We start from the raw sequence: 24,343 nt of genomic DNA, 5'->3' as shown, positions 1-24,343 counted from the left end.
ACAATAACGTTGAGTGAATGATGGACTCTCATTTGCATATTACTGTGTTTTGGATATAACTGAGACAAAGTAATAAAGCAAAATCTTAAAACAAAACGTTATTATTCTAAATCCATTTTTAATGAAATTTTAAGTGTTATTTTTGTATTATGTTTTTTTTTTCATTCAAATATATTTTTGTAGGGGTGGGCTGGACCTTTAAGGGCTCTTCTTTGGTATATAGGCCTATTTACTTGTTATTTTTATTATAAGGGGCACACACTAGTATATTATTTACGTCTTGTTTTCTCTTTTCTATACCCCTTTTTTCTTAGGGCTACTCTTGATTTTCTTTTTCCTTATTGTCCTTTCATTCCTTTTTTTTAGTTTACTTTTCCCTTTCTTTCATAATTTTTTCATCTTTTCTATTCAATTCGTCATCTTTTCTCGAGTTATTCTTTTATTTTCCTTATTTTTACCTTAATTATTTTTTATTGGTTTCTTTTAATTGTTACCACTTTTCTTCAATATTTTTTTCATTCATTCTTCACTTTTTCAAAGTTCTTTTATTTATTTATTCATTTAATTAATTATTTATTATTCATTTATCTTAATTTCTTTATTTTCTCTTTATTTACGATTTATATTTCCCCTTTTTCCTTTCTTTCTTTCTTTCTTTCCTTCTTTCTTTCTTTCTTTCTTTCTTTCGCTTTCTTTCTTCCTTCCTAATTCCTTCCTTCCTTCGATCCTTTCTTCCCTCCTATCTTTATTTTCTTTCTTTCTTTAATTTTCTGTCTTTCTTTTTTAATTTCTTTCTCTCTTAGTTTTTCTCCCTTCCTTTCTTCGCCTCTCTTTGCTCTATTTACCTTCACCTTCTTGTTTGAATGTTACAAACTCTTCGTCTACTCAAGATGATCGACATTGCGTAATTGATTACTGTGCGCATGCTCAGTTCGTACAAACAGCATGTGCTGTAAAGTGTAACACGCGCGCACTACTCGTACTCTCACCACGATCACTCGCTTTATCTACATCAATCTGTTGCACCGGTATGGAACAGCTGATCGAGTTGGTCATTTCTTGTTTGATTTGTTCACTCTGTTGTTGATGGAATACATTACGTTTGTCATTTTATGCGATCGGCAGTACAGTGTAAGTATATCCCAGTGATGATTATTTCATAATTTGGATTATCTTTTGCGTGTGTAAAATGAAAGCGCAATGAGACAAGAGACGACGACTAGCTTGCACTGTTGCAGGCATTGTCACTCAGTGTAGTGCAAGTGGTCTATCCCTGCGCTTCGGCGGCGCGGTGTGTGGTTATGCCGCATTGCCTCACTCACACAACATGCGAGGTTAGTATACTAACCTCGCACAACATTTAAGGTTCGGTAAGTGTCATAGCACAATTAGAAACATTATTTTAAAAGGAATGGCATAGTTATTTTAGTAAAAAGGGTGTGAAAAATTCGCGTGCACCATGTGCATATGAATCCTTCGCACGCGAGATGCATTGATCCCATGACTATGAGTGGCATTGCCTGGCCTTGCTTGGGAAAACTTGTCTTGGGTAGGTCGAATAGGGCCTAACTTTAGGCTACCGTATCATAGTCATTGCATTATTTCTTTCACACTCGTCATGCTCTTCACGATTTTGTATGTCTTATTTCACAAATCAGTTTAGTATATTACAGTACCAGTGGCAGGTTTGATTTTACTTTAGCCAGGCCTACATACCATATTAATTATTAATAGTAGGCTTACTAACCCAGAGAGCTCCGGCCCGCGTAGCGGGCCGGAGCCCAGACGCTCAGTGTGCAATCGGGCATTCAGACGAGAGTTCCGTGAAGTTTGGTCTAAATCATTTTCATAATAAATAATTAAAACAGAAATTAAGCACTTACCACGATTGTATGGATGATAGTCTAACGAGTGGCAGTTTCCTGACATCGAGGCACAGACTGGAACCTCAAAAAACGATAACACAAAATGGCCGATCGAGACCGAGGCTAGTATAGCACTAGCGCATATAGACTTTGTCAAATTCGCGCATGCGCCCTACACCCTCTCGAACGGCCATTTTGCTATGAATTCTGAAAGAAGGAGAGCCACCGCGACAGAACTTATCGTTTTTTGAGGTTCCAGTCTGTGCCTCGATGTCAGGAAACTGCCACTCGTTAGACTATCATCCATACAATCGTGGTAAGTGCTTAATTTCTGTTTTAATTATTTATTATGAAAATGATTTAGACCAAACTTCACGGAACTCTCGTCTGAATGCCCGATTGCACACTGAGCGTCTGGGCGTCTGGGCTCTCTGGGTTATAGGCTTACATGCTTTATTTTATTATTAACTTAATTTCAAGTCCCGCAGGAAAACGTTGATTTGAATCAAATACTAACGTTAGAAATTTCATCTAAATCGGATGTTAAATAAAATAAAGTTGACATTTTGAAATTCCTCTTATTTTTCACAAAATAGTTACATGTAAAATGATGTATGCACAATTTAGTCACAAATGAGAGAATCGACAATGTCCCCCACTCACTATTTCTTTTGTTTTTATTTTACTGTTTGAAGTAGACTTCTAAACATTATTTCATATTTTACAGATTTGACAACAAGGTCCAACTTGAATGAACCATAATTTGGCATAAAATTGTATGGTAGTGCCTAGTGGTAATTCCACATGTTCAGGGAGAAATGAAGCTTCGTTTCGCATGACATTGAGAAAATTAGAATATTTCATAATAAAGGACAAAAGAAATAGTAGTGAGTGAGTGAGTGATGTCATCAGTTCCCTCATTTGCATACCGACCGGGATGTGCATCTATAGATAACTGTTTTGTGAAAATAAGCGAAACTTCAAAATGTCATAACTTTCTTAATTTTACATCCAATTTTGATGAAATTTTCAGTGTTATGCTTGTTGGATTTTTCCCTTTTTATTCAGTTTTTTATCAGTTTTTTTGGGGGTGGACTTGTCCTTTAAATTGTAACTGGGCATTTCATCATCAACATCACCATCCGTTAAAGTACAGTCCACCAGGTTGGTGTATAATCTTACTTGTAGAATTACGCAGTACATGTATGTACAGTGCTGTGGAAGATCTATTCTATGTACACGCGCGATTAAAAAAAAAATATAAAAAAAAAGTCTTAGCGCAATTTCAATCAAGTTCAACATTGCCATGGGCAGGGGGGGGGGTAAATCTGAATGCCCCCTCCCCCCCCCTCTTCAGCAAAACATTCATTTGACAGTGCTTTTTATGTACAGTTGTGAGACCTCAAGAGTTTTATAGTGAATCCCACCACAAAATGCTCATTCTTTATGCCGAGTGTTGAATGTAAACAATGATCATGTGCAATGTTTGGCAAACCCACAACATCAAACTTTATTGAATATAATGTTTTATCACCTGACTTCACAATTATGTAAAATATGACAGAACACTTTATTTTTTATAATATGTTCATTTTCTGTTGGAGTTCAATAACTTTTCAGCACCGCTGTACACATGTAGGCCTACATGTACATGTAGTTCTTTTATTTTCAGTATTAATTTGTTATGAGTGTGTTTAATGAGATGCATGTACAGTATTTACATACATCCTTCAAAATCAGTGTTTTATGCCAAATCTTTTTTTTGTGTTCTTTATAGCATTCAATTGATCATCACTATTGTTTGTCCTTTTTATTTAAAACTTTCATTGAACCCATTCTTTGATCTTCTGTCTTTACACTTTTTATTATTGTTCCAAACGACCCCCCCCCCCCCCGAATAACAGACAGAGGGAGTCCCCAACACTTTCATTGTCCAAGCAAGCACATGGACCTATTCATTACTTGATCCACTTTCTCCTTTCATGATGTCATAATAGATGGCACCATTGTCTGCCCTCTGCGTGCACACACCAATCAATAGAAGCTTCGGTTAGTACAAATAGTTACGTGTGCTGTTAAACAATTAAAATCAAGAGGAAGTTGCTAAGTGAGCCCGAGGCTCCATCTCTCGTGTCACCTTCGATTTTTTTCTTGTATTTATTTCATGATGAGAAATAAAATATGAATTCTTTTCAGAATATTTAAGGTAATCAGAAGTCTAATGATGAGAAATACTGTAATTATAGATCATTTTCAGTGAATAGAGTACATGTACATGGAATATTATGTTGGGGGGGGCTCGCATACTTTACATATTGTAGGAGTTTCGTAATAGAAGTTTAACGTACAGTGTACAGTACAATAGTGAACTCATATTTTAAGAATATCACAACTTTTTTAAACTCAATTTTATATTCCCTGGCATTTTATCTATCAAGTCAAGATTACTTAAAATATGTACGGTACATGTACAGTGATTATGTATACAGTAAATAATGAAAAACCCCAGAAACCAACAAAACAATTTATTGGAACGCTTTGAATATACTGTAGGCCTACAAAAAAATTTACAAACGGCGTGATTTATTGTCAGGAGGAGAGAAAATTCACCACAAATGATTGAAAGGTCAGTTGTCATACTGCAGTACATTAGAATGCAATTTAGCTTAAATTTAAGTACATGTATACATGTAATAGTAAGTTCAGATTTTTTTTTCATTCAATAATGATATGTATTCTGCTTCTATTCAGTATCACTATCTGGATAATTTCTACAATATGTAACCAGTACATGTGATGAATTATCAGAGACAATTTTCCTAGAGAGAAAAAACTACCTGACATGTTTGCATCATCTTTAAAGGTCAAGTCCACACCAGGAAAATGTTGATTTGAATAAATAGAGAAAAATCAAAATAGCATTTTGCTGAAAATTTCATCAAAATCGGATGTAAAATAAGAAAGTTATGGCATTTTAAAGTTTCGCTTATTTTTCTCAAAACAGTGATATGCATAACTCAGTGACATGCAAATGAGTCAGTCGATGATGTCCATCACTCACTATTTCTTTTGTTTTTTATTGTTTGAATTATACAATATTTCATTTTTTACAGATTTGACAATAAGGACCGACTTGACTGAACCATATATAGTATTACACAATGCTAATTCTTCATGTTCAGAGAGGAATTAATTGTTGTTTCACTTGACATTAGGAGAAAATTAGAATATTTCATATAAAAATACAAAAGAAATAGTGAGTGGATGACGTCATCATCAGTCTTCTCATTTGCATACCGACCAGGATGTGCATATAACTGTAAAATTGTGAAATTAAGCGAAACTTTAAAATGTCATAACTTTCTTTATTTTTCATCCGATTTTGATGAAATTTTCAGTGTTATGCTTGTTGGATTTTTCTCTTTTTATTCAAGTCAACTTTTTGTTGGGGTGGACTTGTCCTTTAAATAAAAGGATTTTTTTTTTCAAATCTAAAAATAAACACCTGAAAATTTTATTTACTTTGTATACTATAAAGCAGTGAAAAATATTGATTTTATTTTAAGTTTTAAAATATCAGCCCATTTTTTAACAGTTTATATTGGACTCTACATGTACATTACATGTAGAAGGGAATTTCATTGGCTTTTTTGTGTTGTTTTCCTGTGCTTTACATATAATTGTTTTTAGTGTGGGGGTGGGGGCATTTTGGCCCCAAGCCCATGTGTCATCATTTATTTGATTTTCCTGGTTTGGAAGAAATGAAAGACAAACCAATTTGAAGTACATTTTTGGATGATGAAATCTTTCCCAAATATTGGCTAAGGTTTTTTAACCTTAGAGTTTTTCCTAGAGGAAAAAAAAACTACCTGACATGTTTGCATCATCTTTAAATATTAAAAAAGTAATTTTTTTTTCAAATTAAAAAAAAAACACCTAGAAATTGTATTTATAAAGCATTGAAAATATAATTGATTTTATTTCTTTTGAGGATTAAAATATCAGCCCATTTTATAACAGTTTATATCGGACACTACATGTAGAAGGGAATTTCATTGGCTTATTTTGTTATGTTTTCCTGTGCTTTACATGCAATTGTTCTTTGTGAGGGGGGGGGGGGCATTTGGCCCCAAGCCCATGTGTCATCATTTATTCTATTTTCTTGGTTTCGAAGAAATGAAAGACAAACCAATTTGAAGTAAATTTTTAGATGATGAAATCTTTCTCAAATATTGGCTAAGGTTTTTTAAACTAAAAGAGTTTTTCCTAGAGGGAAAAACTTCCTGATATGTTTGCATCATCTTTTATTTTTTTTTTTCAAATCTAAAAAAAAACACCTACACTGTAGAAATGTTGTTTATAAAGCAGTGAAAAATATTGATTTTATTTCTTTTGAAGATTAAAATATCAGCCCATTTTTAACAGTTTATATTGGACTCTACATGTAGAAGTGAATTTCATTGGCTTTTTCGATTTGTTTCCTGTGTAATTGTTTTTTGTGGGGAGGGGGTGGGGTATTTTGGCCCTAAGCCCATGTGTCATTATTTATTTTATTTCCCTGGTCCAAAGAAATGAAAGACAAACCAATTTGAAGTAAATTTTTAGATGATGAAATCTTTCTCAAATATTGGCTAATAAAGGTTTTATAACTTCCTGATCAATGCTGTTTACAGTTCAAGTCTTAACAGTTTTTTTTTCTAATATACCAATTCAATTCAGTTTGATACAACTCAATATACTTGAGCTATTGTTTGCTAAAACACTGAATAAACAATCAGATTGTAAAGTGCGACAAGTCAACATCTGTTTCACAGTGATCATCGGAAATATATTTGTTTTAATGTTTGATTTTGGATTGTTTCTACAAAAGATAAGATACATGTAGCATCCAAGTTTGTTGAAATTCAATCAATACAATGATTGGGAATCATTTGTATGGTATTCCAAAAGATAATATTAATAAGAATCATTCAAAGATAAATTCAATCTATTGCAAAACTTGCAAGTTTTCAACAACAAAATGACCCATCTGGATTGAACTACATTGTAGTGCATGAACCTGGGATATGTATATCTCTTTCAAAAATTAAAATCCCATCCAAATAAATGCATTGTCAATAACACAATCCATGCTTGGAGTATGACAATACAGAGATTCTATCTGTAGCTCATCGTCAAAAGCATTGCACGAACTTGACCCAGAAATGCTGTCATCGTGCCAAATATGGTGCGAATAAAAAAGGGGTGGGATTTCTAATGCCTGAGCAGAAGATGATGGGCATTATTATGCATGCTTTGTGGTTGGTAAACGAAAGGGTGGTCTTTATCCCTGAAGTGAACAGACCTTTTATGGTATTATTTCTCTTGTTTGTGGGGATTTGAGTTCTGTGATGATGCAATGATATTGCATATGCATAGAATGCAGATTTGATGTCTATACATGGAAGACCATGTATAGACTACAAAACTGACAAGTAAACACAGGATTTTGTTTCTGTTGTATGTTTGGAATTTCACAGAGCATTGATATTTTAAAATGATTGCAATGTTATGTCTGAAAATTGAATATTTAATCTGCAAACTGGCGGTGGCATGTATTTTCCCTTTAATAGAAATAAAAAGAAAATGATAATGATTTGTAGCATAACCTATTACCTGATTATCTTGTACTTGTAGCCTTTAAAATTGTATTTAATACCCCCACTTTATAGCTCCATAAGGCCAGCTGCTATTAATTAGGTGATATGAGTTCATTCAATTGTGTAATTTTAATTTGATAATTTTAATATGGAATACCCTACAATGTACAGGTGTATGTCAGCTAAAGCCATGGTGAATATATGCTCAGTTATTGTAGAGGGTATACTAGCGCTGCATAAAAGCAAGTATAATTATTAAAAGAAATTAGTGAAATTAGTAGAAAATTTTAGTGAAAATTTTTTGATATCTGTATTAGTATTATTGTGTAAAAAAGAAAATATATCTTCACCTGAATTTGTACCATTTGTATTGGTGACCATAAGGCAATTTTCTATTTTTCAAATTTTTAATGCTGAAAAAAAATCCTGAAAACTTTAAAGTTTAATTTCAAAGCATTTTATATGTGCAAACACTTACATGTAAAAATTTAAGAAAATTTAAGAAAAAAATTCTTATGAGAACAATTATGACATCAATATTTTTATGATAAAAAAGTTCAGCCAAAGATCTGCTTTTACCACAGAAGTCTAGTGGTCCCTTTGTTTTGTAAAAACCACATTTAAAAAAAATAAATTCCACAAATTTTTTTACTTTGAAGACCACAAATTTGGTTTCCTTGGAAAAAGTTTTCTCCGTCAGATATATTTTGGGGATGTACATGTACATGCTTGCTCATGTAAATATGAATTTGATAGCTCTGAGAAGACCATCAATATCAAAGCAAAATCCTTTAAAATTTTGTTATGAAACGCTAGCTAGCCAAGATTTATGTAGTACAGTATGCTTTCACAGCCGGAATCTCTTTGATTAATATTATTAATTTTCAATCTCAGTCTTCTTTTGTTTTGGGGCAAGCATACATTTTCTCACTTTTTACAAAAAAGATATACACTGTATTAATGTATCGTGAACTGTGTTTATGGCATTGATGTTGGTATTGCATGGTCAGTAGTGCACAACTCCTGTAACCTTGCCTGCTTTCAAGAAAGATATTGAAGAAAAAAAAAACTAAAGCTTGACATACATTAACATCCCCTTTGACCCTTGCACAGACATATTTCCATACATAGAAACATACATACATGTAGAACAAAATGCTTGTTTGATCCAAGGTGAAAGTGGCAGAAAAAAAGCCCAAATATTTTCTGTTTGGGGGCTTTTCTTATGGTACTTTTTTATTGTACTTTTTTTCTATAAAAATGAAAATTGAACAATTTGGCATTTTGGGGGGAAATACTAGTTACAGTACATGTACCATAATCCCCCATCACTGCTAGCGTGTACGTAATTAAATTTGTTTGACCGGGTGTCCAAACATGGCAGGATTGTGTGCGTTTCAAAGACGCTCAATAACACATGTAATGTAGGCCTACAATGTGATAACTGTTCATTGCCTGTACACGAATATGAAGGTGATTTGAAAAACAGCCAGAATGCACTGGTCACTCTCATAAACCAATTTTTAACATTTTAATGACCGATGAGAGCTATAGATGTTTTTTTTAAGTGCTGTTAAAGAAACCTGCAATACTTCAATAGTACAGTATGTTTCCTTTATTGCTTAATTCACACTGTAGACAATGAATACTGTCAGTCTGAATGAGGGTGGAGAGGGTATTGCTAAATTACCCATTGTCTGCGCAAACAAAAGCTTAACCAGAGTGACCTCAAACACACTGTCACTATTTGCCATTTGGGTGAAATACTTGGGAGTTCTTTCATTCGTGTGGTTTAATTCATGTTTGATCAGGTGTGGCATACATTCCCTTTCAATTTTTAAAAATTCCTGTCAGTTTTTAAAAATTCCTGCATCCATATACGGTATTAATAGGTAAAACACATAAAAAAGTAAAGTTCTACTAGTACAATGTACCGTAAAGAAAAAAAATTACTCAAGATGTCAAAAGTAAAAAAGAAAAAAAAATTGGGTCCTCTGCTTTTCTTTTTGGAAAAAATGTAAGTATTTAATTCATTTCAGTTTTACTTTATTTCAGTCGACTATTAAAATATGAGTTATGTACAGTATACATGTACATTCTTTTTTAAGGGATTAGAAGCTGTACAAAATTAAGGTTTAAAAAGTGTACATCAGGAAATAATTTTGCTTAATACCAAGTTTGATTAGCATTTTGATCAATCATACGAGAAGGCCTCATTTCTGGACAGTCCTATTTAAATATCCACTGTAGTTTATGCAAAACACTTTTTGTGTAGCAGTTTCTGAACAAATGTGGTGTGAACGTCCTTTTACACGGTAAAAGAACGTCCTTTTACACGATAAAAAAATTGTAATTTGAATGATTCTATTGAAAAATAAGGCTAATGACGAATTTTTAGCACAGTACATGTACATGTACATGTGAAACCAAACTAGAATCACAAATGCTTCAATCACAATAACGAATTTAAATTCTACTCCGGAGGTGGATTCCAGTTAAGTTTCACTCAAATTACGGTACGAATTTTCCATGTGAAAGGTCCGATGATTTTAAAGACGAATTGCAATCATCATTACAATAATGATTCAAGATTCACATGTGAAAAGGCCCATAATGGTGGTCGATTTCTACAGTGTACTGCTAGAATTACAATGTAATATATCAAAAAAGTTTTTGGCAGTCTTCAAAAGAGTGTGTGCTCCACCGTCTTTGGCCCAAGGAGTTGAGCTGAATAGATTGCTAGCTTCAAAGGAATTTTCTTTTATTTACGTTAGAAGAACACCCAAGCCCGTCTTTTATAGAAGAGGATCTTTTCACAAATAAAGAGGTTCTAAAGGCCCTTCCCACAATGGTATGTCCCATTTGTGAAAGATTAAATCACCATTATAAAAGCTTCATTTTGGGACTGGATTGCATGAATGGAAGTAATGGGATTTTCTGAATACATTTTTTTATGTGACATTTGATTTTGAATGGGAGCAGGTTTTGGTGTTGAATGTTTTGGGTTTAATAAATTTGTAGAGAGATTATAACCAAGGGATCTCCAATTAATGCAAGAAATTGTGAATTTGGACTTTCTTTGAATTTTTTCAAATATAAAGATGGGACTTCAGATACTTTTTGTCTGAACTTGTCAAGTGAATAATGTTTTGTAAGATCCTTTTGAGAGAGTTGTTCGCAAGAGAAGAGGCAAGAGATTCAAAAGAATTGAAGTCAGCCTGTTTTCAGGATTTCGTGATCTACTTTATTCTACTTGTAGATGTAGAGCAAAGATATGCTGCAATTTATCAGTTACACATATGTGTTGCAATGAATTGCAGTTTTTCAATAAACAGTAGTTCATGAAATTTTAATACCCCAAGTCAGTGTCGGATAATCTTTGCGTATGGAAAACTTTATATTGTAAGTGCACAATTTCACAACCACTTATGTACATGTAGCTACATGTAGTTTCAAATCCTGTTTTCAAATCAATATTTGTTTGAACATGAAACAGGAGATGAGCTTCAATTTTCAGTCGCAGAGCATAATAAACACTAGGGCCCGAATTCACAAAGGTGGTTTTGAAAACCCATGGTTGAGTCCATGGTTTATGCAGATTTCCTGTATAAATTACGCTTGATTTAGCGCGTATCGGGTGCGTGTACTGTATAAAAAATGTCCAATGCTGATGTGCGCTTTTGTCACAATGCGCCAAATTGACGCCTGTTACCATGGTTAGATACGCTATTTTATTCATGAGTCCCCTGTTTGAAGAGTGGACTCATGAATAAAATACATGTAGTGTGGATAACCACGGCAACAGGCGTCAATTTGGCGCACTGTGACCAAAGCGCGCATCAGCATTTGACTTTTGTTTTATACACGGGGCCGATACGCGCTAAATTAAGCGTAATTTATACAGGAAATCTGCATCAACCGGGGGTTTTCAAAACCCCCTTTGTGAATTCGTGCCTATGTAGGTCTCTAGTCAAGTACTGTAGCATGTTACTATTGCATTCTTGGACTTATTGTAGTAATTCATACTCCTGATTAATCCCCTACTGAAGTCTTTGATCTTTAATGTAAAAGAAAAACATTGAAAGAGAAAGTGAAAGGTCGATGTGTTATTTGTCATCTTTGGTTGAAGGACAATGGACAATGACACAAGCGCGTGCAACCAGGCACTGGTGAGGGGATGAGATGACACAGCATTTTGTTGTGTATCCATGCATGGTGTCCACAAGGCTGTGTATTTCGCAATTCACTTGCCCGCTGCTGTTCAATGAAGCACTCAGTGATACCGGGGTGGTAGTTGAGAGAGTAGTATAGAATTTTAATGATGATGTATTACATGTACAGTGTAGGCCTATATGACTTAACTTTATACATGTATATTTGTTTTTATACAATTAATTGTGAAACATTATTATTAAAGAATGGCATACTTTTAATGTGTTTGTTGTGCCTGACACATGACATACTTGTACATGTACATGTATATCAATTTTCATTAAGATTATAACTTCTTTTAACATGGAATGTAACGAAATTGAAATAAGCTTTTGTAGTATTTCATCATCACACAGTATGAGAAGTTGAGAACATTTAAATATGGAAATAGACCTTGTGTTTGGGTATTAATTGTACATGATGTGATCATGACTATAGTCATCAATTTTCATTTTGTTGCTGTGTGAGGGTGTGTGTGTGGTTCGAGAGTTTTATTTATTTATTTCTTTTTTCTCTTTTATTTTGGCTGTGCTCTACATGTATGAAATTAAAATCAACATGTTTTTTTGTTTGACTTGACCTTTGAAGTACTCTCATTATTAATTTAACTGTGAATGTCAGGACACAGCGTTATTTTGAAATCCAAATCACCATTCAAATGCAGTGAGTAGATTAAAAATGACATATTTCATGTACATGTACATCCCACATTTTTTATTTTATTGGGAGTTATTATCATTCTCACTGTAATAAAATATTAACATGTTTGCTATCCAAACACTGTATGCAACATTTTCACTAAACTGTATAATGTGACTGTAAAATGCGATCGATGAAAGTTTCACGCATTATGTCAGACTGTACTGTAGTACAGTGGTGTGCACACGCAGTGTCCAGCAAGCAATGCATGCATCGTCAGTCTTTGGAAGATATGTAAACACTGGCTTCCGCTGGAGTAAACATGATGAGTTATTGAAGTGTTAAAGAGATACTGCATACGAATGCAAAAAAAAGAGAGAGAACATGCCAGAAATATTAAAATTCAGTATACAAACACGTACTGTACGTTATCGGAGAGAGAAAAAAACCTACATTTGAGCTAACGGCTATAACTGTATGAAAATGCCAAATGTTGCCAATTATGCATTTTTTTTTCTTTTTAGACCAGTTCAGAGTTTGTTTGTTTTTTTCTTTTTTTTCTTACAATAGGATGTAGGCAAATTTCTAAGCAAAATTGTATGAAAGAATGCCTGACATAGCAGGGTGCAGAAATTACTATTAAGACCAGGTGACTAGAATAGCACGTCAATGAACACTTTGTGAGGTTATTTATTGCATCTGCTTTGAATGCATTTTGATAGCATACTGTATTATAATGAACTTGGCCCACTGAGAATACCAGTCACTATAAAAATGGATGCATTTTTGCTGTCCAGTGGATCAAAGGAAAAAGCACAATTGAAAAGAATAAATAATATCTCATTGAATATTACACTATTATGCCATATGAGTTACTGATCATGCTATACGTATACAGTGCCAAATATACATGTACAAACTGAGTCTATTTGGCAAGCCTGATATATGTCATATGTACATGTACATGTACTGTAGGTACAGGTACATGTACCGATTTCTCTTTTACATTTGAAGTAAAATGTATTTAGGGATGGTCATATTGTTTTTCAATAATTTTCTCAAACTGTCACTGAGTGATATGTATGCTTTATGATTTTGTGGTTGTTCTGTTCTGTAAAAATCAAACTCATATACAGGGGTTGTCTTCCTGTTCAATTTTTTTTTATTTGTCCTCAAAGTCCATTTTCTGTATAATGATGACTCCTATAAACTACCAACTAACACTGAAAAGACCACATCAGACTACATCTTCTGCCTGGTTAATCTAGTGAAGTTCCTCTATCATACAATTGTATGCTCAAAAGATTTATTATATTTGATATTGTTTTTATTATGTTGTTTCTTTTGTTGTGTGTTTTGAGGTCGACCTACACAAAGTAACGCTCCAGTTGTGATTTATTGATTCAAAATTGAATACTCCCGGTGGTATAAACTATAAAGACAACAATAGTGTACATACACTTGTTGTGTCATAACTCTGGCCACCCATGCCGATTATTGAACAGATTGTAAACAGTAAATCAAGTTTGATATGATTAATGTTGTAAAAACTGGTTTGAAATTTGAAAACATTTTTTCTTTGCCTTGCTGGTATACTGTAGTCCTCCCAAAATACAGTGCAAGCCAAAAGTCGGATATACTGTAGTGCCTTTTTCTTTCAGTTACGAAGCTCTGCATATCACTAAAATAGTAATTCAACACCTTTTAAAGCTTTCTCTTTTATGTATCACATGTAAACTGTGCATTTGTTCTTCCATCTTTCAATTTATTTCAGGTACGAAGAGTGAAGAGAGCTCAGCGCATGAGAATACATGCAGCCTCCACTTTATGTGACTATCTTCCCTGTCTACTGCTATTTCTTTTAGATATACATGTAGAAACACATCTGAAAAGATATATGTGTCACTTTTATGTGCATGTATATCTCTACAAGCTCTTTGCTTCTGTTTTGTGTATGAAACTGCATATGCCTGTCAATTTCTTTTTTTTCAGATTTGAACAGTTAAATTGCTCAGCTCTGGATAATAGCCACTCATTATCTTCCCAGTAGTACCAAGAATCTTCAAGACAAAGAGAAGCAGTTCAAAAGATAGCTAACACGGCATCAAGATGGTAGAAGGTGATGACCCACCTGCTGTGGGTTTCTCCAGTGGAAATGGAACTGTGCAGATGAATGGACACAGTAATGATGCAAGGGCAGGTACGTGATCTTTAGTAGTTACATAATACATCATTGTCGCCCAGTGGATGAGTCTCAGACTTCAAAACAGGGTCATGTCGAATTTCAGCCATGTTGTGATTTCCTTCAGCAGTATTTTGGTCTACATTGTGCTGCACTCAACCCGGGTGAGGTAAACGGTACCTGGCAGGAATTTATTCCAAGAGCGCTATTTAACAGCAGCACGGCTATAAAAGTCTGGGTAGTTGTGCTGTATTTATTGTAGAGCGCTTTTACTTCTCATATTAAGAGGTATTGGATGCTATATATATTATTTATTAAACCCTATTAGACTGGGCTATTTTGGTCTCAAAAGTTGCGCGAGACTTGAAAGTGAAAAGACGGAGCGATGCGGTCAAAAAATTTGTGCGGCGGATTTATCGCGAAAACTGAATGAATCAGTCCCCCAGTCTTATTTAGGGTTAAGACTTTTTGTTTGAATTTATCAGCCTGTAGTTTTGCGATGTCCTCCCATTCTGCATGTTGCAAATAAAAGGCAAAGTTGATAAAAAAATATGAGTGCCTCCAAGTACTTCCCAGATAGCAAATGCCTTTAAATCCATTCTTCTAAATGTGTTTTTATGCGTTTCAGATGGACCTGCTGTGATCGATGTCTCCCCCATACATGATGTCCCTGCTAACAAGCATTCCGAAGGACCGCCTCCACCGGCCTACGTGGACATTGTAGAGAAAAAACAGGAGGACAGTAAGGAAGGAGATAAGGAGGAAAAGAAAGAAGCAAAGACAGTTGGCATGTTTGAAGTGGTAATAGATTAAATCATACTTTTTAGCTCATCTGGCTCAAAGAAAAGAAGTGATAACACTACTTTTCAACTTCTTCCTATGTTCGTTATGTAACAATTTCTTGCCTACATGTAACTGTTAATATTGGACAAGCAATGTGTTTCCTCAAGTATGGTAATGACAATTCAAATCAAAATAAAAATCAAATTAATGAGAGTTGAAGTCGTTCTTTCTTCTTTTTTTCTATAATCTTTCCGTTTTGGTTTGATACGAAATAACTTAATACTGCCTCACTTTTATTATCTGAGGAACAAGTTACATGTAGTTCTTCCCGTAATCAATAACGAAAATTCAAATCAAAATAAAAATAAAAATAATGAGAGTTGGCATTGTTTGAAGTGGTTAGATTCAATCATAATTTTTAGCTCATCTGGCTCAAAGAAAAGAAGTGATAACACGACTTTTCAACTTCTTCCTATGTTCGTTTATGAAACAATTTCTTGCCTACATGTAACTGTTAATATTGGACAAGCAATGTGTTTCCTCAAGTATGGTAATGACAATTCAAATCGAAATAAAAATCAAATTAATGAGAGTTGAAGTCGTTCTTTCTTCTTTTTTTAAATAATCTTTCCGTTTTGGTTTGATATGAAATAACTTACTGCCTCACTTTTATTATCTGAGGAACAAGTTACATGTAGTTCTTCCCGTAATCAATAAAGAAAATTCAAATCAAAATAAAAATCAAAATAATGAGAGTTGGCATTGTCCTTTCTTATTTTTCTTTCAGTTTCGGTTCGCTACGGGTCTGGACATCCTGTTTATTTTGCTAGCATTCATAATCTCTCTCTGCCACGGCGTTGCCTTACCCGCAGTGCTACTTCTCTTTGGAGAAGTCACCGATTCGTTCATCGACACAGCCGCAGCCAACATAACAGACATTGGGTTAGTTTCGTGTTCAGGAAACAATTTTGATATTTTATCTCTTTTTTCCACATTGGGGCAATTTGCCGAATTTTGGGCGATATCTATTTCTAAGGACTAATTTATAAGGATAGTATGCAGTGAAATCAGATATCACTATTGTGCCATAGTTTGAATATTGATTTTCAGAATAATCTTGAATATTGCTTGGGATCGATCATGGGGCGACTCTAGAAAGAATGGTTGCCCCAAAGCATCCATTTAGTGGGAATTTTAGGAGCTATTTGGGCTATCATATCAGAAATGATTTATGGGTAAAAAGAAAGCACTGAGATCAATGTGCCATAGAATCCAAGGCAGTTGCAGACCTGCCAACCAGTACGTTTGAGCTGTATTTAGTACGTTTTTGCAACCAAAATACGGCAGTACGTTTTTTCTTTGAAAAATACGTTTTTTAAACTAAATCGTAATTTATTGAGAAAAATAATCTCTATATGTCTCTATTTCATAAAACGTGCACAAATATGGTTATTATATCAATGTAATTTCAGGTAACTTGTTTTTTTTTTCAATCATTTTGTTCAAACCAGGGTGAAGATATACACATGTTTTAATGTGTTTTTTTTTCATCTGCAAGAGCAGTGCGCATTTTAGCTTGCATGCATCTTGAGCGCCGCGATGAGCGAGTGCGCCAAGCATTTTATTATGAAATACACTTTTTTGGGGAAAAATACAGTTTTTTTTATCACAGAATACAGTTTTTTCATTCCCAGAGGTTGGCAGGTCTGCAGTTGAATGTGATTATTATTAGTTTTTATTTTTTACAAGATATTTCATTTTTTATTTAACTTTTTAAGGAGGCTACACTGTGTAGATTATTTTGTAAAATGCATTTTTCCCAGTAACAATAAGTATTAAACTGTGCAAAGTGATAAAGAACAGTTTGGATGAATGTGAGCCCCTAAATTATTATTTAGCAAAAAAAAATGTTGTAGCATTGTCATTGACTTTGCACATAAAAGTGCAGTTCTATTGTTTGGATGATTGCATGAATCAGACATGATATTTTAATCATCAACATCATTTATTTTTTCCAGCCAAATTGGAGTATGCATTGCAAATATTGATTTTGACTTGTCTTTCTCAAAGTAATGTTTCAGACTGTCGTATGACAATACAGCATATGAAGGCTGATGTTATATCTTAATCCTTTAATATTTTCAATATATTTATGTATATATTTTTCATTCTAGTTCATCCTTTCAGAGTTCGGTCGACAGTATTGTGACATTCTCCATATACTATACCTACCTCGGTTGCGGAGTCCTCGCTTTGGCATACTTTCAGGTTGGTCTAAAAATATGAGATGATAGTTTTTTTTCCTCCATTTGAAAAATGTTGATATATGTTTGAGGAGGTTTGTATAATTTGTGGCCCCTTAGGCGTCGAAATAGCCCAGTCTATTCAGGGTTAAACGTTGTCATGGCTGAACCAAAATAGATGTTTTACAAACGGCGTGTTTCTACAGAGAATAGTTAAGCGGTATAGCCCGCGTAAGTATCCAGAGTTCCGGAAAACTTCCCTGTAGAAACAGACGTGATGCGGTTTCTTGATAAACCACATCGCGCAAAATACTGTTTCTTGAGGTGGTTATTGCCGTGTTAATCCGTTTATTAGCGACGTGGATTGTGAGTTAATCGGATGATTCACTCTGTAGAAACAGGTTAGGGCGATACAGTGGTTCGATTCTGGAAAAGATGAACCTATTTTAACGATTCTTTGTAGAAACACGCTGAAAGAGTTAGATGTGACTTGAAGGCTTTTCTTAGTGCCAGTGGGCACATGATATCTAACGTGATCTTGTTGATTAATACGCAGTGGTGTGCGTCCTCTTCAGCATAATTCAACCAATGCGGTGATTCCTTTTATACTGCACACAACTGGGAATTTTAGTGTCACCCTAAAGTCATGCTTCATATTTTTTAAACATATGTTGTCGTTTCTTTGAATAATCTCTGCATCTTTTTATAGAGGGGGAAAAGGAGCAGTTATTTTTCCAGAAAATACAGGATTTAATAATGAAAATTGGGTTCTTTTTCAGTGACTCCCCCATGTTTCAATCCTCAAGAAATGGGAATTACCTCAAGGAGAGAGAGACCAAGGCCAACGCATTAAAAATCTAACACCCTGATGAAATCTTTGTCTCAAGTCATTTGGGGGTGTTGCAAGTTAGAAAATATTTCTAATCAATTGCAAATATTCTGTTGCAATTTTACAATTGATCAATTTCAACTGGAGCAAATCAGATAACGCTGTTTGTTTCCAGAAGCACACGAGCAATCAATCGCAATTTCAAAACTTATGATTGATTTAGGGAACAAAAATAGACTTGCAATTGATTGCAGAGGTTTCTTGCAATGCCCCATTTGATATGCGACAAGACGCCTAGCACGGACGATAATGATTCATTCTTATTTTCTTCTTTCTTTTTTTAGGTTGCCCTGTGGAACTTAGCGGCAGAGCGACAGATCCACAAAGTGAGGCTTCGGTTTTTTAATGCCATTCTCCGTCAAGAGATTGCATGGTTTGATGTCCATAAGGGCGGTGAACTCAACACGAGGCTTGCAGAGTAAGTCAAATACAATTCAATTCTAGTAAAAACAGTAAGGCAAGGCAATGTTGAGGCAAGCAAAGGTACAGAATAGCATTAGAATAAACAGATACATGTAGCAATACAAGTTAGTTGGCATTCGGTGGTTGTAAAAACACTATTAGAGTTCGTGACTTGAGACAGTCACCCAGAGTGAAATTGCATTGAAAGCAAAAGCCAGCAAACGAGCAAGTTGAATTAAGTAGATATAGAAGAATTACTTAAGCACTTCACTGGAAATTTCATGAAAATTGGATGTAATATAAGAAAATGTCGCAGTACAGGGCCAGAGTACAACAATGAAGACCAGAAATACGTGATGAGTGAAGTTCTGTTATTTATTTCATTGCCGTTAGTCTCGGCTGTAGTTGTACGTAGCTCGTAGTATATACAAAGTGACAATACAAAAAAACCCTGAAAAATACAATCAAGAAAAAAGGTGTCATAAGATTTGGGCTCATAAAAATATGACAGAATTTACTTTCATAGGTCACTTGAAGGCAAATAATAACATGTAGTTACACGTTTTATAAACTCGGTAACGATGATTACAACATGTTATATAAGTTGCATATCAAATGAAATTATCATTTCAACTGTATATCAATTTATGCTGTTCTATTGATTACTTAATAAATCTTGAGTTACATCTCGACTTCATTTGTGTTTACACGAGAGTTTGTTTACATTTTGTCTTATTATCAAATTTATGAACATCATCTGAACTACCAAATCCATGATGTCTAACATCAAGATTTCAAGATCCATTTATAATTCAATAAGAGGAAATAAATCATTGTGCTTCAAATAAAGTCAAATCACTCAAATACTCAACTGTATAGCATAACCTAATTTAGAGCATATAACATTTCTTGTATTCCAAATGTGACAAACAGAAATAAATTCATAGATCCATTCTACTGAAACGTACCCAAGGGCTCGAAGACAACACACCCACTGAGCAACCGTCTAAGAGGTACCAATCTCACTGCAGAGCAGAGTCACTGTCCTTCAATAAAACATGTCAAAATATGCAAATGACTACATAGAAATATGAACTCTTTCTTTCACTTGACATTACATACCTACTCAAGCTTATGAACCTGAAGTATATAGTCTCCAAAAACCTTGTAACAACTTTGCCTAAACAAGATGTATTTCTCAATAAACGTTTCCCTTCTCACCACAGCAATATCTAACTCATGGGCGCCGCCATCTTTATTCTATCGTTTACATCTGTAGCGCCATCAACGTCAACGATCATGTGCCTACGGCAAATCTCGTCGTCTGAGATTAAACCCATACCTATATTGTACTGATAAATCTCTACATTTATTCATCTTCTGTAACACAAATAAATACAACTATTTCTGTGATTCTTTCTATCATCGGTTACTCACTAAAATCTACTTAAAATCTCAAATCTCTCTTTACAAAGTACCAAAAATATTTTCCAATAAATCATAACAAAACCTCGTGATATCAATGGAATTTCTGACACTCAAAAGCATTTCCCAATTATTCAATGCGATACAAAGAAATTGTATCTACTCTAACAGTAAGGCATGTTATGCAACTAATCTTCCATAATTCTTTTGGATCCTTCACATTTCCAGATATTAACACCAAAACGTTTTGTATAATTTGTAGAGTAACACTATAAAATATTTTAGTTCACTTACTCACTAATACTGCTTTGAATTAAGACACTCAAACTTCGCAAGCGAGTCGCAATCTTGGACATTGCACCGTGCTACGTCTGTTAACGACCTTGGCTCGAACTCGTGTGTCTGTGTCAACGCCCAATGCCACAGCACATCACACGCATTCCACGAGGGCAGTATCTTAATTTACATACACAACTTAATTTGCATGCGTACAAACCAAACTCTCTTTCAGACTAACTAATTTGCATGTGCGGTAACCCAAAATGTCAAAGACGATAATTAGCATGCTCGTTTAGTAAAAAACATGCGCACTTAGCAAATACAGGTACGAACAATTCAAAGAGCAACAAAATAGTCCATTTTCCTACAATTTCCCCGCTTGGAAACTTTCGTCTCGAAAGTACATAATTTACTTCATCTACTTACAATTATTTTATATATAAAATGTGGAAAAAAGTACATCTGTGCAGTAAACTGTACTCAATTACTTCTCTATAATCCAAAACATAAAACATCCAAATAAACATTCATGGAAATGTATGTTTCTCAATTAATGGATAAATTGTTTTGATCCAACTCTTTAAAAACACTTCCAATGACCAAACTTGTCATTTTTTTTCAAAGAAAAATCTTTTTTTTTTTTTTTTTTTAAACGTTTTGTGGGATACCTTCCCCGCTTGTTTCAAAGTTATACAATCAAGATTGAAATGTGATATTCTTTACTAGTTTATGATCACACCAAGATAAAAATGTACAGTGCACTCAGAATTGTATAATGCTATTAAATTCAATGTCTATAGTTAGAAAAGAGATAAAGGAAAAAGGGAAAAGAATAGTAAAACTATGAATTCAAGCTCTGAGTTCAAGTAAAATCAAACAATCACAATTCAGATAGGTAGTCCTGTGACCGCAGAAGCCGGTCGACGACCTGGATTTCGATTAATCCCTTTGGTTGTTCTAGCTGATCGTCTAGGCAGAGGTCTTACTTGATCTACATCATCTGACCGTTCTTTTTGTTGCCTATTCAAGTCTTTCCATGACAATAGATAACTGACCTCTTCCCCATCGTCATCATCATCATCGCTATTGACATCATCATCGTCATCATAGGGATTCCCGACGGCATCCATGTCATTGTCCCTACATCCTTCTTCGTCTATACAAGGCAGGACATCTCCTAAACCATCGTCCTGTGAGCGGGGGTCAGCTATCAAGCGGCGTCGATTTACCCACTGAGTACGACCACCAAAAGCTGGCCGAATCTGGAACAAGTCTCCTTCCTTATTCTTGGCAATTATAACATAGGGTAAATCGTCAAATTTGTCTTTAAGTTTGTGTCTTCCTGTGAATGCTTCTCTTTTCAACAGGACTCTCTCTCCAACATCCAAGGTAGGTATCTCGCCTCTTACTCTATTTTGCTGTCTTTCTTCTTCTTTTCTTGCTATTTCTCTCTGTCGATCACATACTATCTTGTACGCCTTCTCCACTAGCTTCTGTTGTGTTTGCGTGTAGTCTTCATTCCAGTCTGAATGTAGATTATTCAATAAATGATCTATTGGCAATGTGGGTCGACGACCAAACATCAAGAAATGAGGTGTCACTCTCGTAATTCGATGAGGGGTGGTATTGTATACATACACCATATGGTGAATCAACTCTGGCCATCTCTTCCTGTCTTTTAGGTCTAATGATCGCAAGAGGCTACATAGGGTCTTATTAAACCTTTCGCATTGACCATTTCCTGAGGGATGATAAGCCGTCGTCCTTGATTTCTGTATCTTGTATAGCTTGCACATTTCTGTCACGATAGCATTCTCAAACGACCGTCCCTGGTCGGAATGAATTCTTGAAGGTACTCCATATCGGGTAAACCAGGCATCTCGAAGTACTTTCGCTACTGTTAAAGCACTTTGATCCTTGCATGGTACAGCTTGACAGTACTTGCTAAAGACATCTGTTATGACTAAAACATCCTCGAATCCTCCCCGACCTCTATCAAGCTTCAAGAAATCTACTGCAATTATTTCTTGAGGTCTAAAAGCAAGCAAATGTCGTTGTGGGGGATAGATCGTAGGCATAGGCACCTTCGAAGTGATGCATCTAAAACACTTCTTGATATAGCTTCGTGCCTCACGTGTCATTCCGGGCCAGAAACATCTTTCTCTCAAAAGATTTAGAGTCCTATCAATTCCTTGATGTCCCCATCTATCATGTGTCAGTTCAAGCATGGACTCTCTTAATACTCGAGGGACGAGTACTTGTTGGATTTTGCCTAGGGCTGGATCATCGATCTCTCGATAAAGTACACCGTGATACTCTCGAAATTTATTGTACTCTCGTAACCATCCCTGTAGACTTGTTGATTGAGTGTTATTCTCTCTTCCAGACTGACATTCATTTTCCCAACAGTGCCAGACTTCTTTCAAATCTTCATCTTCCTTCTGTAGTTTAGCCAATTCCTCATAACTATAGGAAGGCATGGTACATGATGCAGTTGCATCAGAAAGTACTCTAACTGCTATCTTCTGATCATCAGGTAACGTCCTATTACTTGATTCCGGTATCTCTACAGAGTCCAATACATTGTTGATAGTTGCAGTAACTTCTTCCTGTGGCATGTCATTGGGTCTCCTACTTAGTGCATCCGCACATTTATTACTTCTTCCAGTCCTGTATCTCACTTCAAAGCTAAAAGGGGCCAACTGTGCAACCCATCTCGACTCTGTAGCACCAAGTTTAGCAGTAGACAAATGGGCTAATGGGTTATGATCAGTCAAAATGATACAGTGTGAACTCATGAGGTAAGGAGCAAACTTTTCTGCAACTGCCCACTTCAGTGCCAATAGCTCTATCTTGAAACTGCTGAAGTCTGGGTAGTTTCTCTCTGATCCTCGTAAACTTCTGCTGGCAAAAGCTATAGGATGTACTTTGCCATCTTCTCCCTTCTGTGATAAACAGGCACCTAAACCTCTCTTGGATGCATCTATCTCAACGATGAATTCTTCATCGAATTTGGGGTATGCTAAGACTGGAGTACAAGTTAGTTGTGACTTCAATATCTCAAAGGCCTCTTCTTGTGCTTGATTCCAAACAAACTTAGTCTTGCTTCCTTTTCCTTTCTCAGCAACTTGATGTAAGGGAGCAGCTATCTTGGAAAACCCATCAATGAAGCGTCTATAATACGATGCTAGACCCAAAAATGAACTCACTTCTTTCCTATTCTGGGGTCGTGGCCATGTTCGAATCTTCTCTACCTTTCCAGGGTCCACTCTTACTCCTTCACTGGTCACGACATGTCCGAGATATTCTACTTCCTGTTGGACAAAGTGACATTTCTTGCCTTTCACTTTTAGTCCATTCTCTGCCAATCTGGTTAGTACTAGATCCAATCTCTCTAAGTGTTGTTCAAAGGTTGAAGAAAACACCAGTATGTCGTCTAAGTACAATATGATCTGATTCAAGTTCAGGTCTCCCAAAATATATTCCATTGTTCGTTGGAAAGTACTCGGACTGTTCACCAATCCTTGAGGCATTCTTGTGAATTCGTATAATCCCCAAGGAACTCTGAAAGCAGTCACATCTATGGAAGTTGGATCCATGACGACCTGGAAATAGCCATGTGCTAGATCCATCGAAGTAAAGTACTTCGCGCCTCTTAATGCATCAAGTGCTTCTTCGATTCTTGGGAGTGGGAAGGAGTCCTTGATCGTCTGAGCATTGACCTTCCTATAATCGATGCATAGTCTTAGTGATCCGTCCTTCTTGCGAACTAACACTACTGGACT

The 24,343-nt window shown here is 35.2% G+C and overlaps 1 protein-coding gene across 2 annotated transcripts in view; it reads left to right on the top strand.

The window, feature by feature from the left end:
- Window positions 1–929: 929 nt before the first annotated feature.
- Window positions 930–24,343, top strand: part of LOC129274806 (ATP-dependent translocase ABCB1-like) — a 71,213-nt gene continuing 47,799 nt past the window's right edge. Inside the window, exons 1-6 of one of the 2 annotated variants that reach the window (XM_064108685.1) lie at window positions 930–1,131; window positions 14,348–14,555; window positions 15,166–15,338; window positions 16,108–16,262; window positions 17,495–17,588; window positions 18,737–18,870. In XM_064108685.1, the coding sequence (XP_063964755.1) occupies window positions 14,465–14,555; window positions 15,166–15,338; window positions 16,108–16,262; window positions 17,495–17,588; window positions 18,737–18,870 (647 nt within the window). In that variant the 5' untranslated portion in view covers window positions 930–1,131; window positions 14,348–14,464. The remainder of the gene's footprint in view (window positions 1,132–14,347; window positions 14,556–15,165; window positions 15,339–16,107; window positions 16,263–17,494; window positions 17,589–18,736; window positions 18,871–24,343) is intronic. The other variant, XM_064108686.1, reaches the window with a different exon arrangement.

This window comes from Lytechinus pictus, chromosome 13 (genome assembly GCF_037042905.1).
Source record: "Lytechinus pictus isolate F3 Inbred chromosome 13, Lp3.0, whole genome shotgun sequence".
NCBI lineage: Eukaryota > Metazoa > Echinodermata > Echinoidea > Temnopleuroida > Toxopneustidae > Lytechinus > Lytechinus pictus.
Note: the sequence above shows the minus strand (reverse complement) of the source record. Positions and strands in the feature narration are given on the sequence as shown.